General features: G+C 44.4%; 1 protein-coding gene across 3 annotated transcripts in view; it reads left to right on the top strand.

Moving 5' to 3' along the window:
• The window catches only part of FOCAD (focadhesin), a 471,722-nt gene that overhangs the window by 353,395 nt on the left and 99,479 nt on the right, over positions 1 to 18,848 (top strand). For all 3 annotated transcript variants that reach the window (XM_033919504.1, XM_033919495.1, XM_033919513.1), the window contains 2 exons: positions 1,389 to 1,508; positions 12,576 to 12,698. In XM_033919504.1, the coding sequence (XP_033775395.1) occupies positions 1,389 to 1,508; positions 12,576 to 12,698 (243 nt within the window). The remainder of the gene's footprint in view (positions 1 to 1,388; positions 1,509 to 12,575; positions 12,699 to 18,848) is intronic.

Genomic DNA, 18,848 nt, shown 5'->3' with positions numbered 1-18,848 from the left:
TCGGTTCCCTCTTGGGATCTTAATCTGGTTCTCTCTGTTTTGGTGCGTCCGCCTTTCGAGCCCTTGGACGACTGTTCTTTGAAGGACCTTACTTTGAAGGCGGTCTTTTTGGTGGCCATTACTTCTGCTAGGCGTGTTTCTGAGCTGCAGGCTTTCTCTTGTAGGGCTCCCTTCTTGGAGTTTTCTAGGGAGCGGGTCGTTCCTTCCTTTCTGCCGAAGGTTGTTTCTCCTTTTCATGTCAATCAATCGGTGGTTCTCCCGGTCTTGGGTGGTCGGGAGGGCTCTTCTGAGCAACGGCAGCTGTGCAAGTTGGATGTCGGTCGGGTCCTTCGCTCTTATGTGCAGCGGACCCAGGAATTCCGGAAGTCCGATCATCTCTTTGTCCTCCTGGCGGGTCCTCGTCGGGGAGCTGGCGCTTCTAAGGCTACTATTGCGCGCTGGATCAAGGAGACGATTGCTTCCGCTTATCTTCTGAAACAGCAGCCTGTTCCGGAGTTTCTCAAGGCTCATTCCACTCGGGGTCAGGCGGCTTCTTGGGCTGAGTCGTCGCTCGTGCCTCCAGTGGATATTTGTAAGGCTGCGGTTTGGTCTTCCTTGCATTCCTTTGTTCGTCATTATCGGGTTGATGTGCAGGCGCGTCGGGACGCGGTGTTCGGTGAGCGTGTACTGGTATCGGCCCTTCGGGGGTCCCGCCCGTGAGAGGGACTGCTTTGGTACGTCCCATTCGTAAAGTTAACCTCTACTGGTCTGGAGAGTGCTAAAGAAGGAGAAATTAGGTTCTTACCTGCTAATTTACTTTCTTTTAGCTTCTCCAGACCAGTAGAGGTCCCCACCCTGTCTGTTGTTGTTGTTGTTGGGGCTGTTGCGCGGGCAGTTTTTGGTTTTTGCTGCGGGTTCTAGTATTTTTCTAGGGCCGGGGAGAATTGAAGAACAGCGGCTGTGGCTCGGCTGGCTTAGCTGGCGAGCTGTGGGGACATTCTTCCTTCGGGAATTTCTCCTCTGCATATTCCAACAGCATTTTGGGTATGTTATTTGTTACTCCTTTCGGAGTATTGTTTTTTCTCTCTGTTGTTTTCCAGTTCTTGGTTCTGCTTGGCTATTCGGCAGACTGAGGGAAATAGAGAGGAGGGGCTAGGATATACTGTCCCAAAGTTTTGTTTTCAGTCTCCACCTGCTGGTCATGATTAGATATATACCCATTCGTAAAGTTAACCTCTACTGGTCTGGAGAAGCTAAAAGAAAGTAAATTAGCAGGTAAGAACCTAATTTCTCCTTTCATTTTACATTGTATTTTTCTTGTTTGTCTTGTAAAATTATCAATTGTTAAAATTATAAATAAAGAATTTAAAAAAAAAGAAATGATGCAGATTTTTAAAACTTCTTTCTAGGTTCTTTCCTACTGTGTTGCTTGTGTCAGCATTTCTGCTTTCAATGCTGGAATAATTGAAGCTGAAGAAGCTGAAGAGATCATGTGCAAGCTGAGAACCTTAACAGAACATAATCAGCAGGTTGTATAGAAACCCAGTGTTCCTTTTTTCAAAACATTCCCTCTTACCTGCTTGAAAAGTTTCAAATGTTCATAGTAGAATAACAGAAGTAATGAGCTAAAATGGCTTGTATAGCAAAGAATAGCTTAGTCTTGTCATAGGAAAGTTTTTATTTGAAACTGGAAAGTCAAACCGGTGTATGGCTTGCAATCATCATTCTATCTCAATTGACAGTCTCACATTGTTGACCTCATCTTCATATTCATTTCCTCTTCCTCCCTCCAAAACAGCCAGAAAGTAGATTGAGTGATAGGGATATCAAGTGTTTGTTTCAATAACAGTAGATTGTATTGATTGTGTATTTTAATTTATTCTTTTATTACAACAAAAAAATTGTTCATACCAAGTAAACAAAAACATGAAGACATTTAAGTAGAGAATGACACGATGACTGTTACCCGCCGAAAAGAGGAGGAAAAAAAACTGGTCACTGCAGGTACAGGGACAAGCCCAGTGGAGCGGTGAATGGTCTTATCCCCGCAGTGAAGTATCTTCCGCATTGCTTCCCTTCCCACGTCTCCTAGTCAGTAGCCCTCCTCGCAATCGCAATACTCACTCCTTCCCGGTGACGGAAACCCCCCCCCCCAAAAAAAAAAAAACCCCATCAGGACATCTCTTCCCTTTGTCTAGCCATCTCCCTCCCTTCCCCTCCCCTTCACGGGCGCTCTTCAGAATTTTCTCTTTCTGAGGTGTCTGGATGTGGTAACCATTCTCACAAGTCCTGCACAACTGCCCCAACACCTCTGAAAGAGAAAACTCTGAAGATCGCTCATGAAGGTGAGGAGAAGGAAGGTAGCCTGATGAGGGGAGGAGGTTGAGTGGCGCTGAAGGGAAGTGGAGGGAGAGGAGGAAGTGAGGAGGGGAGCAGCCGTTGAAGGGAAGTGGAGAGAGAGGAAGGAGCAGATGCTAGAAGGAAGTGGAGGGAGGAGGGAGAGGAGCAGTCACTGGATGGAAATGGGGAGGGGAGAGAGGGGAGCAGATGATGGTAGGAAGGGGAGAGTAAGAGGGGAACAGACACTGAAAGTGGAGAGAGAGGGAGCAGATGCTAGAAGGAAGTGGAGAGGAGAGCAGACGCTGGATGGGAGGGGAGAGAGAGAGGGGAACAGACTCTGGAAGAAAGTGGAGAGAAGAGAGAGCACATATTGGATGAAAGGAAGGGATAAAGAAAGCACATGCTGGATTGGGAGAAGAGGATAGATTTAGTGAGATACTGGAAGGGGTGAGGGAAAGAAGTGGCAAGCTGTAGGTAGACACAATGAAAGGGAAATTGAGGACTGGAAAGTAAGTAGACAAGAGGTAGCAAACAAATTGAGAAGGAAGAGCAGAAAAGGAAGGGAGTGGAGAGAGAGATACCACAGCATTGAGGGAAGGGGAGGATACAGATACCAGATTTGAAAGGAGGAGAGAGATGCTAAAAACTACCTGGGGGAGGGAGGGAGAGATGGAAGAGAAGAAGACAGAGGCCAGACCATGGGGGGAGAGGAGGGAAGAAGATGGGTGCCAGACCAATATGGGGGGGGGGAAAGGGAGAGATAGATAGTTTCTGGTAGAGGCATAGAAATAGAGCAGATGCCATATGGAAGAGGCAGAGAGAAGGCAGATGGTGGATGGAAGGAAGAGAATGACGAGAAGATGAGGAAAGCTAGACAAAGGTAGAAAAAAAATTCTATTTCTTTTCTTTTTTTTTTCCTTAGGATAAAGTAGTATTGTAACTGTGTTGATAAACATTTATAAACAAAGCCCTGCCAGCTGAAGATCTCTTCCTCTAGTTCAGCAGCCAGAACTCTGATTTATAAAATGACAATTGTACAGAATGCTGTTTCTTTTTATACTTTATTAAAATAAGTTCAGCATAAAACTATTTGAGACTTGTGTGAATGGGATCAGATGGTTTGCGGAGATGGGGCAAAAACGGGACTGAGTTCACGGGGATGTGACATTCTCTGATTTAAGGACTGATTCCAGAAGTGGGAAAAGTATATACGTAGGGAATGGGGAGTACTTTGAAGGAGACCCAGTGGAATGAATTGTAAGATTGTTTAATAAGTCTTTATAAAATCAGTCCTGGAACTTTTTGAACAGACTTCATATATAGATATAGATAGATACACACACACACATATCCTCCCCTTCCCTACATATATACTTTTCCCAATGTCATTTCAACATTTGAAAATAGTCCTTCAACACATCTTCAGGCATCGCCAAAAGTTGCTTTGTCGAATTTTGTTTTATGTCTTCAATGGTGTCGAAATGCTTTCCTTTCAGTGTGGATTTTAGTTTAGGAAACAAGAAGTCATCAGCAGTAGTTAAGTCAGGAGAATAAGGTGGCTGGGGAAGAGCTATCATCACTTTTATGAGCAAAATTTGTGAATTGTAATGCATTCAAAACACCTTCCATGACTCATGACATATTCCCCATAAGCTACTTTCAAAATTTCATAAGTTTCTGTAGCGGTCTTACTCAATTTAAAACAGAACTTCACACTGTAGCACTGCTCATTGAGGTCGCACATGATGAAAAATAGCTGATCACGAAAACACACTTTCACAAAAACTGCTATAACTCAGAGACGAAAACAGATAACAAAACGAAAAGAAGAGGTTACTCCTGAGGTTTCAAGCTACTCAAAGCCACCTTTGAGGGTAAATCAAAAAGTAAAGGCAAGATACATTTAACGGCTTTAATAGAAGTAATTGTGAGCAATTGAGTATATCCACATAGTCCCCATGCAAGGCAACACATTTGTTGAATTGTTCAGCTAGTTTCTGCATTCTTGCAGAGTTGTTGTTTTCGGCTGCTCCCGAAGCCAGGTGACTGCTTCTTTTACTTCATTATGCTTTGTCTTTTGCTCTCTGGTTTGCAGTGATGCACCCATGTTTTATCACCTGTGATAGTTCTCTCTAGAATACTCAAATCTTCTAAGTACCATTTCAGGAACTGGGTCATAGCCCAGTTCCCGAAACGCTGTTGCTTGTGCAGATCAGTAAGCTGTTTGAGAACCCATCATATGTGGACTTTCCTGTATCCCTAGTCATCATGCATTATGGCAAATGCAGATCTATAGCCGATATCTAAATTTGCGGCCAGTTGAGAGACCATTATCCATCAATCTTTTCTAATCAAGGCATCTGCTCTGTCAATGTGCTCTTGTGTGCGCGATATTGGTGGGCGACAAGAACGACCTTCATAGGTTACACCTGTTCTTCTCACTTTAACCCTTTTTACCCTTCATAAACCTTTCTTTGATTCATGGTGCTTTGTCCCTACTGAGTCAATATCCGACATTGAGTTTCCACAGGTTTCACTCCCTTTGCCTATAGAAAGCACACTACTGCACGTTATTTGATGGTGCAATCTTGCAATGGAGCATCCATGTTTTTGACCTAGTGGCTGCCATATGACTAAAGGCCGAGCTCTGCACTGTATCTGGATGAACTATCCTGCAGGGAATGTACGAGTACATATGTTGCATTTCGCTAGCTGTGTTCCAGTTATCACGTAATTTAGCAATTGCCTTTAATTTTTGATTCACTGTCATATATACTTATAATACAGCTATCAAGCAACATGCTCCAAATCAAATATAGTCTCAGAACCTATCCAACAGTTTTTAATAAGAACATAAGAATAGCCATACTAGGTCAGACCAATGATCCATCTACCCAGTATCCTGTTTCCACAGTGGCCAGTCCTAGAGTCACCAGGTTAGCCATTCCAGAAGGGAGACTTTTTGGCCAGTCTTGGCTTTTAATTACATCCTAAAACAGTGGTGTATGTGTAGTCCATGATTCTATCCATTGAAATCAGTGCTGCAGGTCCCATAATGCACCAGGATGAGGTTGGCAGAAATCTAGGCCGGGCCTGGATTGAATAACCTGGTAATCCTAGCCAATCGAGGTCACAAATACCTGGCAGAAACCCAAGCAGTAGCAAAATTTCATGCTTCCAATCTCAAGGCAAGTAGCAGCTGTCCCATGTCTCTCTCAATAGCAGACTATGAACTTTTCCTCCAGGAAGTTGTCCAAACTTTTTAAAAACTCAGCTATGTTAACTGCCAATCATTCTCCACACCTAAAAGCAACACATTTTTCAGTCATAAATCAGACAGTATAGTTCTTAAGCTTCAGCCTAAGAAACCCAGGTTCTGACTTCTATGACTATTCTCTAAGTCATCATGTTACTTAGATTCTGCAGTCACAAATTATCTATTAAGATTTACAATACTTCCCTTCGTTTGATATCAAAAACTGTTTTCTAAGGGTTTCTCCTATTCCTATTATTAAATCCTTGTCAGACTGGTTTTAGGAGGGGAAGTAGAAAAGAAACCTTGTTAATGGTAATAATGTGTACCTCTCTTTAGAAAATGGAACTTTAGCAGTGCTGATATCCTTGAGTCTCAAAGCAGCTTTTGAATTAGTAGATCTAAGATGGTTTCATATAAGATGTATGCAGCTAGGTATTGGGAGATTGGTGTTCCAATGGATCAGGTCCTTTATGAAGAATAGAAGATTCGACGTGTGATACAATAGTAAATGGTGAAATGTTCATCAATGAAGATAGAAGGTTGTCGCAACTCTAATATCCAGATGCATCTATTGGGACAAATTGTGAGTGCATGTAGTCTCATATGCAGATGACCTTGAATTATTGCTACCCATTAACTGAGATTATGTACTTAAATGTAAGCAGTTGAATCTTTGTTTGGGAATTTTGAAGAATTGGTTAGTAGTGCTGTTGATTATGGGCAATTAACTATCACGATTGAGTCCCATAGATGGGATGCAAACATACTGGGCTATAATCTTTTTAGGAAGGATAAGGATGGCTGAAAAGATGGAAGAGTAGCTCTCTATGTAAAGACCAATATCCAAGCGACTGAAATGCAGGGGGCTTGGGGAAAGGAAGAAGCGACATGGATCACTTTGAAAAGAGAAGATGGAACTTCTGTCTACATGAGTCTTGTCTACAGATCTGTGAAACAATCGAAGCAACTTGATCATGATATGGTTACAAATACCCAGAAGTTGGGAAAGAAAGGGGAGGTGCTGTTGATGGGTGATTTCAACCTGTCAGATGTGGATTGGAAAGTTCCATCTGCAGAATTTGAAAGAAGCAAAGAGATTGTGGTTGCCTTTCAAAGTGCTCTGCTAAGACAAATGGTGAGAGAACCCATGAGGGCAGAAGCGATGCTTGATCTTGTGCTTACAAAGGGGGAAAGTGTTTCTAACACCTGAGTTGGTGACCACATGGGTGGAAGTGATCATCAAACGGTTTTGATTGATATAACAGCTAAAGTGGAGAGCAGCCACACAAAACTCAAAGTCATGGATTTCAGATGTGTGAATTTTAGTAAAAGGGGGAAGTATCTGAAGAAATAGCTAATAAGATGGGAGGATATAAGAGAAGTGGAAAAACAGTGGTCCAGGCTGAAAGCAGCAATTAAAAAAATGGCCATCACCTTTATGTGAGGAAAATAAAAGCAAGAGAAAAAGGAAACCGAAATGGTTTTCCAAAAAAGTGACAGAGAAAGTAAAAGCAAAAGAGTTGGCATTTGTGAAATATAAAAAAAGTCACGCTCGGGCTTCTGAATCATTTTTGCAATGTGCATTCAAGAAACTCAGCCTGCTTCAAGATTTCTAAATATGAACTGCTACGGCTGCTTAGCATATGAAAGAATTATACAAAGTGCCATTTTTAAAAAAAATTATATCCGTTTTACTAGTGTTACAGTTTTGTTTATTGAGAGGAACTTGTTTTTTATATTGTGGCCGGGCCAGTCCCCAGGTAGGTGGGAAGTCCCGGCGCGGACCACAAGTAGATTTTTGTAGCGCCTTTTATGTGGCTGGATGAATGAAAAACCCGGAAGACGGATTCTCTAGAAACTGCACTCAGGTTTATTAAAGTTTAAAAAAAAAAAAAGAAAACATGTTGGGAACAGGTAATTAGTTCTTCACATTCTCTAAGGCACCACATGTGCTCAAGTCCAAGCAACCTGCCTTGAGCTTCCAGGTCAAACTAACCAATGCTGGTTAACCTGAAAAGGTTTAATTCCAAAACAATAATCTCAGAATGTGTCCTTAATTACTTGGTGCAGCCAGGCACAGCCTGAGCTGGCTTTCAGATTCCTCATACAATCCAAGAGGAAAACAAAATCATTAACTTCTCCTTGCCAGTTTGCTCAGAAGTAGGGCAAAACGTTTGTTCAGGAATATCTTCACTTAATTAGATGGAGCTGCCCTTTGCCCTGCTCCTATCCTTGCTGTAATTTAGGGTCTTAATGTACCTGGACTGGATTTCTCCTAGGACTGAAAAGACCTCTCATATCTCACTCCCTCCTACATCTATGTCCTCTCCAGATTCACTGTCATCGGGAAGGCTGCTCATTTCCCATTCATTAGTCCTGTAGCCACGGTTGTTTCTCCACCCATTAACTTCAGGCTGTTCCTCCCATCCCCCTCTTTGCCTGCCAGCTCCTTCAGAACGTTCTCTCTCTGAGGGAAACCCCTGGGTCTCCATCCCAAGATTTGCTAGGCAGAGCACTGTACCTCCCAGAGATTACACTTCCTCTTTTGCTGGGTTTACCTCCTGCAAATGTCCAGGGTTGGGGAACTGGAACTCTGGAGTCTCCGCGTGTGGCTGAGCTCTCTTGATTAGAGCCAGCTGAGCTCCCCTGATTACTCTGTCTCTTTCCTATTTGAGGCAGTCTGTCCTGCACACCACGAGTGCTGACTCCACCCCCTCCTGGGTTGGTTTTCTGTTTCTGGGTTTGAGGAAAGGATTGATAAGGGAGATAATTAGCTTTCAATGCCCTCCCCACCTGGCTGTTGGGCTGTGCTACACCCTGCCTCTGCACCTTCCCTCCTGGCTGAGCCAGCTGTCTCTGCTCCAGGCCAGGTTTTCCAGAGTCCATTGATGCATGCTGGGGAGGTTTAGACACTCTTTTCACTGGGACAGGGGCTTCCCTGTCACAATATTTAGATATTTTTTTTAAATTTTAACATGGTACTAATATTTCAAGGCTTAACTTTAGGGAAAATGGCCTAGAATACAGTTCCATCATTTCTTTACAGTCTCTAGAGAAGCAAGTGTACTCTGTTTCAATCCTTCCCTTCTAGGAAACCTGCTGGGAAGGGGAAGAGAGAAGGTGAGCCTAGAACAAAGCAGAGAATGGTCATTCTATAATTTAATTTCCTTTTTGTCTAGATTAAGCCTTGCTGCTAATTTATTCCAATATCACAGGAATAGTAGGAAGTTAGTTTGGCTTAGATTCACTAAACTTACCTTTCCCATCCGATCTGTGGAAGGGTGACCGATTCTCTAACAGTCTTCATGCAAAGTAACCCGTTCGGAGGCACGCCCCACACTGACCCCATGGATCACTGCAGAGCGATCCTGACGCATGCACAGACCATCTGCTTGCCTGTAGAAGCGGTCCGCACATGCGCCTGCTCTCATGTTAGCGAATCTAGCCCAAGTTTTGTCAGCAAGCCGATTCTTATTTTTCAAGCAATTTTCTTCCCGCCCATCTCTTTAAATATTCTTCAACAGTTTTAATCTAAAATCCCCCCCGCCCTTTCGGAAAGCTTTGCAGCCAACGCGATTACACTGGATCTTCAGAATGTGTTCAGTGAGCAGAGAGACCTGGCATAAGCTGCTGAGGTAAATGAACCACATAAAGCAAAGTGAAGAAACCGTCTGCGCCACTCTGAATAAGGGAGACTGACCTCTCCCAGCAAAGAAAATGCAACTATTAGGTGGAAAGTCGGGGGCCATGAACAGCAAGCTGAGTATCACAGCAGACACTTGTGTTACAGTTTCACACAACTAACCTGCGGGTTTAAAGCGGGGCTGTACTACAACATGTCCGAGCATGCCGTAGTGCAGCCCCTCTTTAAACCCACGGATTAAAATTATGGGGAGGCAGGGTGGAAGAGAGATAGGCAGGGCGGCAGAGAGCAGGAAAGGACTTGAGCGACTGGTCCTCAGCAGTCGCCTCTTGATTGGTCAGCCCAGTTCCTGAATTTTGTTTAGTGAATCGAGGCTCTTCCTACTTTGCATGCCGTTTCCCCTCGTTTGCATGCACAGATCGGATCGGGTGCAGGAGGAAGGTTAGTGAATTGGGTCGGGGTCGCAAAGTGGTCGGGACACGATCGATGGGCTTAGTGAATCTAGCCCTTTCTCAGCTCATGCAGAAATGGACTGAACTGCTGGGATGCTACTGCAGGAAAATTTCATGCATGTGATTTAATATATTTATTTAATTTGTTTTATATCCCATTCACACCAATGAACTCTGAACGGTTTACAGGTTATCATACAGAGCGGGTTATAGATTAACGTACACAATATATAGACAGAATGGGTTACAGTTACTTTCAGATTGTTCTCTGAGTTTCCGCAGCTAGCATTGCGCTTGTTGCAGGTTTCCAGGTCTTGTGTCAGGTAGAACCCGACATTTCAGTTACCATGCTGTGGCTTTCTTCAGGGTATGCTCTGAAGTCTGCAGTTTGACTTTGTAAATAGTGGGACCTGATTGGAAACAGGGCAGTCCACCAAATGAATTTTGGCAGGAAAGTCAGTGGGTCAGAAATTTGAAAGTAAATTGGTCTCTTTTTCCATAGAATGGAAGAGTCTCTGCTGGGTTTAAAGATGTTCTGCCCATGGAGCTGGGTTACATGTTTTCTCTGGGTTTCCGCAGCTGGCATTGTGCTTGTTGCAGGTTTCCGGGTCTCGCTGCTGATGTTGATATCATTTATTTTTGAATTTGTATATCATTTGTATATCATTTGTATATCATGCTGTTAGGTCAGTTCTCACCTTTTTAATACCCCATGAAAAGATGTTAATAAAGATAGATTTTGGATTTTTTTTTTAAATCACTCTTTCCAAATTCATAAATTTATATTGCAAGCTATGGTCATTTACAGTGATTTTTTTTTTTTAAATTAAAAAAACCCAAATCTGTGAGATTTTTCCTTTAAAGAGGAATCAAGACTACACCAAAAAATAAAAATGTTGTGGGGCCACAAACACATTGGTAGTTTCAAACATATTGTGGGATAAATGATCAGGCCACATTGCTACAGAGAAGTAATGAATAATTTCATACATGAGGGAGGAACTTGTGAGGTCTTGAAGAAACTCATATATAACATGTTTGAAGAATTCTTATTTTAGTGCAATGAAAAGCATCACAGCACACAAAACATCCCCCTTATTTTAAAAAAAAAATTTATTTTTTTTAAGTGGAAGGGCATTTTTGATAGGACATCTAACTCTGAGCCTGTACATCTTAGGAAAGATGTCCAGAAATTCAGGAGAGAAAACAACCATTATCCCAGGACAAGCAGGCAGCATATTCTCACACATGGGTGATGTCACCGGAGCCCCAGTACAGACACTTGAAAAGTAAATCGCAACTTTAAGGGGTCCTTTTATCAAGGCACAGTAGCGGTTTAATGCACAGAATACCGCCTGCCGCGCTAGTACCTAACGCCTCCATTGACCAGGAATTAGAATTTTAGGCTGCCGTGGGGGTTAGCGCATGATAAAATGTCAGACGCACTAACCCTGCTAGTACGGCTTGATAAAAGGACCCTTAAGGTTTAGAAAATTCACGATCAACCCGCACTGCATAGGTGCGCGGTCCCTCAATTTCTGCGGAGCTAAGAAGATGCGCTTCAACAGTTGTTGTGGCCATATTTCTCCAATTCCACGGTCTTTCTTTACCTGGATGACTGGTTGATCAAAGCTGTGTCATCTCAGGAGGTGGCTCTGGCAACATCTCAGACTATTGCCTTCCTACAAGTTTTCGACTTTGAAGTCAATTTCCCCAAATCTCACCTAATTCTGACTCAACGTCTTCAGTTCATTGGGGCTATCCTCGATACTACTCTAGTGAGGGTGTTTTTCCCTCCAGAGCGCCTGAACAATCTTCTCATCATCTCTCAATATATGTTGAAGGTGCACACCATCTCTGCGAGGCGCATGAAAGTTCTTTTGGGTCACATGGCTTCCGCAGTTCATGTAACTCCACTAGCAGGGCTACATCTTCGAATTCCTCAGTGGGCCCTTGCTTCTCAGTGATCTCAAGCGACAGATCATCTCTCCCAACATATTTCTGTCACATATCTTCAGCAATCGCTTCAATGGTGGATGACCTCCTCCAATCTATCTAAAGGTCTCCTTTTTCACTTACCCTCCCCCCCAAAAAAAGTGATAACGACGGATGCACCTGGACTGCCTTCAAACACAAGGTCATTGGTCTGCCAAGAAGCGGAATTTTCACATCGATTTTCTTGAGCTCTGAGCGATATTTTATGCTCTCAAAGCTTTCCAGCACCTCTTGAGTCCTCAAGTCCTCCTTCGCACAGACAATCAAGTAGCTATGTTCTTTGTGTAGTGGGAGGGTTTGGTGACCACTGAGGAGTAAAGGGGGGGTCATGCCTTAATCCCTCCAATGGTCATCTTGTCAGTTTTGCCACCTTTTTGACATGTGTATTTAAAAAAACAGGACTAGATCCATACATCTAAGACTTTCCTTAAAGGTTTGATTATCCCTGCCGAATGCCCAATTGCTAATCCTGCCCAAAACACCCCTCTAACACACTACCTTAAGAGATACACTGGAGGCAAAACAACCAGAAAGTCGGTGTTGAAAATGCCCACTTGGACATTTTGTCTAGTAAGACGACCAAGTGCCAGTTTCTGCTGTCTTTTGGATGTCTTTTTTGAAAATGAGCCTGTTGGGCTAGTGCTGACTACAGTAAAAGCTACATCACATCTTGATACCAAGTACACAGAATTCTAAAATTGTATTAAAGTAAGATGTTTTAGAATCTTAGAACTAGTAAATGATTGATGGAATATCTTCATGTTTAACTTTAAGATTGAAAGGTGACAGAAATAAATAGACCTTACACATTGAACAAACATTTTTGGTAAAATACGATTCTTATATAGTATTTATGGCACGACAAAAAAAATCATTACAAGTGTTACTTTCATTTTTATTTTTGCTATAGACGCCTGGTTTGGCTCTGGCATTGGGGAACATAGTTCATGGCCTATCAGTCTCAGGACATGGGAAAGCTGAGGACCTAAACAACCGACTGCTTCCAGCCTGGATCAAGATTTTGCTTGCACAGGTAAATAATTTACTCATTGTAAAGTACCCATGTCTATTTTATCATTCCTTCTATGAAACATTACCTAACCCCTATTTCATGTACAATCCCACCCTATTCCTGGACAAATAGATTATGCATCCATGGTCGCCAGGCAGTTTGTAGGAAGTCTCATTTACATAATATTTTCAACCCCTCCCCTCTTGCCTTTGGACAGCCCTCAGGAACCCAGTTGCATTCCTACAGACTAGACAGTAGGAGATTATCTCTCTGCTCATGTGTATTTTTCTTTAAATTCAGTCTTTATTTGCGTTTCATGCCTTTGTGCTGCAGAAGTTCTCAGCAGGGACAGCTCTGGCTGCGGGAGATCACAGACTTTAAGGACAAGTCTGTTTCTAGGAGGTTGACTGCCTGGCAGTGCACCACCTGAACAGCCTTCATTTTTGGATTGTGGCTAGATTGTGAGCCCACCAGGACAGATAGGGAAAATGCTTGAGTACCCGATTGTAAAACCGCTTAGATAACCTTGATAGGCGGTATATAAAATCCTAATAAAACTTGAAACTTGGCTCAGGGTCCATTCCCTTGGGAGCTTGCTCACCCCAGGTTCGTCCGCTAGTGGGTCTGAGTGCAGGCTGCGTGGCTTCTTGGAGGTATGTCCAGGATTGGGGTCAACCGCATTCCTCTGCCTGGTCCCATCATAGGAGTGTCCATGATGGCGGAGATCTCCGGCCGATGGAGTTGGGCCAGATGGGCAGTCAGAGGACCAGCAGTACAGTTAGCATGCTTGTTAAGGCAGAGGATCTACCTGTAAACAGTTTCAGCTTCCTTTTCTGCAGTATCCAGCACAGCATCGCACATTGAGTACAGAGCTGACAACCTGTTTTCTTTGATTTGGGGGGGTCTCCAAAAGTGAGTTTTGGGCAGTGTGGAAGTGAGTCCTACCCCACCTTAAAATTCAAAAATCGCCATGTTCTGGAGATTCCTCTGCTTTTCCCAGGATGTTTTTTATTGAAAATTTCACCCGTGGCAGCCATCTTGCAATTTCCCTATTTAAATCTAAAGTAATTTTTTGCCTCTACAAGCTTCGCTTTTGCAAGAAAACCACTCAGATGGTCTCTCCAGGGCAGGATTCTGTGGCTCATGCCCTATTTGCGGTGGATGGTTGTCCGGTGAGCAAGCATGTTTCACATGAGCAGGTGGGGGTGAAATCTCATTGGCCCAAGTTTTCTCGGTCCTGCTGCTTTTTCAAGTCTGGGGCACCCTGAAAAATCAAAATGGAGCTCCAAGGACAGCGCCTTTGCGGCCCTGGCGAAATGCAGCTGCGATTCATCATCTAAAGTATACATGTCCTCCAAAAGTTCTAACAAGGGTCTGCAGGACTCAGCTCCTGCCTCGGAGGACAGGTTTTCCACAGAATTTATTAACAAAATGTATCAGCCATATTTGGCAAAGAAAAAGGTGCCTTCTGCGTCTCCTCCTGCATCCATGCTGGCTATGAGGATTCCCCCTTCCCAGTACATGGGTATTAGACCCTGATGTTTCACTAGCTGATGACGCAGATGTTCTGAATGCCCTGACAATGCCTTTGCTCATTCAGGCTAGCACTACTAACGCTGAGGATGTTGAAGTGCTCGCGGATCTCCAGGATCTGGCTCCAGTTGAGACCCCGGATCTTGGTGGGAATCCCACGGTGCAGAGAGTTTTCAAACTAGCGACCCTGGTTGGTTTGATCTCTGAGTCCCTCCAGGAGTTGAAGTTGGAGGTTGGTCAGTCTGCTTCAGCAGAATGCTCTGTTATGAGTAACGAAAATCTGCAATCTGCTGTTTTCCCTCATCATCTGAACATAGTCAAAGATGCTCACAGACATGTGGGGGATGCCTGAGGGTCCCTTTAAATGTGCCAGAGCCATGTCTAGGCTCTACCCTATGGCGGACACTTTTAACCAGCGCTTTGCATCCCCAAAAGTCCTCAGTGGCGCAGGTTACTAAGTACACTTCTCTCCCCAGCGGTGGGTGGGTAGTGCTGAAAGACACTCAGGACCACAGAGTGGTCTTTGTCCTTAAGCACATATTAGCCCAGCGTTTGCTGGGCTATAGACTGCGGTGGTGACGGCTTCTTTTCGGGCCAGAGCATGTCATTTGAAGCTCTGCATGGTCCTGACACTATCGTGATCCAGGGTTTTGCCTTTCTGGTCTCAGGGGTGGATTACATGGTGGATGCCTTGTACAACATTTTTGAAGTGTTTAGCAAACTGTCAGCCTATTCTATTTTGGTGCATAGAATGTTGTGGATCCATCAGTGGTCCAGTGGTGACGACTCTATGGCGACCCTGAGCAGATTGCCTTTCCGAGGGCAATTGCCATTTGGCAAAGGTTTGGATGACCTTATGGCTAGTGTGCAGGACCAAAAACCCAAGTCTTTGCCAGATAATAGGCCCCAACCCTCCTGGGTATTAGGACACCCTAGCTTTTGTCCCTTCAGATGTTTCTATCAGTACTATGGGACTCCTCAGGGCAGCATTCTTTTCAATTAGGCAAACAGAGGTTCAGTGGTTCCCAGCACTAGCCATCGACAGAGAGCCATCTGGCTGCATCCTCTAAGAAATAGTTCTGACGCCAGGCCTCTGGATGCTCCTTCACAGATTGGGGGGGGGGGGGGGTTCTCAGCTTTTCTGGCAGAGTGGAATGCCATCACCTCAGATTGTTGGGTCTTGGAGGTACTTCAAGGCGAGTTTTTTTGTTCGTCCCCTGGCAGTTTATTCTGGACTCTCCTGCTGGGAGGCTGGAGAAGGCTGCCCGGGTGGAAGCCACAGTCCACAAATTGCTGGACATTGCAGCCATAGAGCCCATTCTGGAGCATGACTTGGGCTCCAGCAGAGGCTCCGAAGACTGCAAGCCAATCCTTGACCTGAAAGTGGTCAATGTAGCCCTAAGAGTTCCTTGTTTCCGAATGGAAACGGTGTATTCGGTGATTGCCTCTTTGGCTCCAGGAGAATTCTTAGACCTCCGTCATGTCCAGAGGGGATGAGAACTGGCTGCAATTGGCTGGCCCAGAATTTCCTCTCCGACATCAGAATTGACATTGGATGGCGAGAGTTGGTCAAGGGGAAGGGAAGCAGGGAGAGCTCAGAACTCGGCGCCGGCCTGTTCCCCGATGGCGGCAGTGGCAGCCTATTCCTCAATGGCGGTGGCTTGGGGGAGGGCAGTGAGAAGGGAAGGGAAGCAGGTTGGGCACCCCTGCTCTAGACGAGCCGCAAGCCGCACTCAAGTGGCTAAAGAGCTGTATGCACCTCGCGAGCCGCAGTTTGCCGACCACTGTCCTAGCCCAACCGATGTTTTAAAAGGTGTAGCGGTGGCGTGTTTTAAAAAGGGGGGGCTGCGGGTGTTTTGGGGTGTGTGTTTTAAAACGGTGTGGGGTTTTAAAAAAAAAATGATATCTTCGCTCCATAAGACGCACCGAGATTTCCACTCACTTTTGGGTGGAAAAAAAGTGTATCTTATGGAGCGAAAAATATGGTACTTGATAAGTATTAATATAGAACCAAATCTTTTCCAGAGAAGAGAAAATGTTAAAACTAGAGGGCATAATTTGAGGTTGTGGGGAGCAAGACTCAGGAGCAATGTTAGGAAATTATTTTTCATGGAGAGGGAGGTAGATGCCTAGAATGCCCTCCCAAGGGAAGTGGTGGAGAGGAAAACAGTGATGGAATTCAAAAAAGTATGGAATAAACCTAGAGGATCTCTAATTAGAAAACGAAGGATGTAAATTAAAGAACTAAGGCCGGTACTGGATAGACTTGCACAGTCTGTGTCCCATATGTGGTGATTTGGTGTAGGATGGGGCTGGGGAGGGCATCAATGGGAATTCCACTAACTTGGAACATGAGGATGTTACTGGACAGACTTTATGGTAGATATCCTGCAAACAGGATGGTTGGATAAGCCGGATTGAGCTTGGATGGTAACTTCAGCATTTGGAACCTAGGGCAATACCAGGTGGACTTTACAGTCTATGACCCAGAAATACCAAAGCAGAGACAAGCTAATTTAATCATGTATTTTTAATGAGTATAACTAATTGGCAGACTGGATGGACCATTCAGGTCTTTATCTCCTGTCATTTACTATGTTACTATGAAAGATGCATATATCTCAGAGTTCGTACAATGTCTGGGTGTGCCTTAGGAGCTGAGTGATGTCTTGGCGGAGCCACTGTCCGCGCTCTTCAACCTCTCCCTTAGTACAGGCAGCGTCCCGTTGGACTGGAGGACGGCTAACGTCATTCCACTGCACAAGAAAGGCTCAAAGATGGAGACAGCAAACTACAGACCAGTGAGTCTAACATCGATAGTGAGCAAACTAATGGAAACTCTAATCAAACACCAATTAGATAAGATCCTGGATGAGGAGAATCTACGGGATCCCCGACAACATGGATTTACTAAGGGGAGATCCTGCCAATCCAACCTGATCAGCTTCTTTGATTGGGTGACAGGGAAGCTGGATATTGGGGAGTCCCTGGACATCGTGTACCTGGACTTTAGCAAAGCATTCGATAGCGTACCACACCGCAGGTTACTGAGCAAGATGAGTTCTATAGGATTAGGTAACACATTGACGAAATGGGTTGGGAGCTGGCTTGGAGGTAGGCTCCAAAGGGTGGTGGTGAATGGCACCCCCTCCGAAATGACGGAGGTGATTAGTGGAGTACCACAGGGCTCAGTCTTGGGCCCAATCCTATTCAACATCTTTATAAGAGACTTGGCAGAAGGGCTTCGAGGTAAAATAACATTATTCGCCGATGACGCCAAACTGAGTAATGTAGTGGGCAAATGCACAACAGACGAAGATTCAATGCCCGACAACATGATGCACGACCTACTCCTACTGGAGCGATGGTCTAGGACATGGCAACTCAACTTCAATGCCAAAAAATGCAAAGTTATGCACCTGGGCAGCCAGAATCCATGCAAGTCTTATACCCTTAATGGCGAGATCCTAGCAAAAATGGTAGCAGAACGAGACTTGGGGGTAATCGTCAGTGAGGACATGAAGTCTGCCAATCAAGTGGAGCAGGCTTCGTCCAAGGCAAGACAAATCATGGGCTGCATACGAAGGGGTTTCGTCAGTCGTAAGGCGGAAGTCATTATGCCATTGTATAGATCCATGGTGAGGCCCCACCTGGAATACTGTGTGCAATTCTGGAGGCCGCATTATCGCAAGGATGTGCTGAGACTGGAGTCGGTGCAAAGAATGGCCACCCGGATGGTCTCGGGACTCAAGGATCTACCATACGAAAAACGGCTTGACAAATTACAGCTATACTCGCTCGAGGAGCGCAGAGAGAGGGGAGACATGATTGAGACGTTCAAGTATCTTACGGGCCGCATCGAGGCGGAGGAAGATATCTTCTTTTTCAAAGGTCCCACGACAACAAGAGGGCATCCGTTGAAAATCAGGGGCGGGAAACTACGAGGTGACACCAGGAAATTCTTTTTCACTGAAAGAGTGGTTGATCGTTGGAATAGTCTTCCACTACAGGTGATTGAGGCCAGCAGCGTGCCTGATTTTAAGGCCAAATGGGATCGGCACATGGGATCTATTCACAGGGCAAAGGTAGGGGAGGGACATTAAGGTGGGCAGACTAGATGGGCCGTGGGCCCTTATCTGCCGTCTATTTCTATGTTTCTATGTTCCCCCCCTTGACAATATCTCCCCCCCTCCCCAATCCGGCCCCCTTATGAGGCCTTCCCCCTTTCTTCCCCACTTTCCTCATCCTCTGTCTAGTTCAAATAAAGCTGATAAATAATTGAAATTCTGTTTACTCTGTAATTCTAATAACAAATCTGTAATTCTGACAAATAATTGTAAATCTGCCTGTCTATGCAGACCCTAATGTAACTCGATGTAAACCGCCTTGAACTCGCATGGGTATGGCGGTATATAAGAATAAACTATTATTATTATTATTATTATTATTATTATTATTATTTTTCTAAGGGTTGCTCTATTGTAGCCATCTTGTATGGTAGGCATTGGATATACCCATTGTTTGAACCTTTCTGTCATATGTAAATGCATTAATTTTGTAGTCTTCAAAAACTGTACAGATATATTTTTAGTCTTAGGAACTGTGAGAAAGGCAAGTTTCTCTTGAGGGGTGGATTGT

The sequence above is a fragment of the Geotrypetes seraphini genome, chromosome 1, assembly GCF_902459505.1.
Source record: "Geotrypetes seraphini chromosome 1, aGeoSer1.1, whole genome shotgun sequence".
In the NCBI taxonomy this organism is placed as follows: Eukaryota; Metazoa; Chordata; class Amphibia; order Gymnophiona; family Dermophiidae; genus Geotrypetes; species Geotrypetes seraphini.
This window is presented reverse-complemented; position numbering and strand designations above follow the sequence as displayed.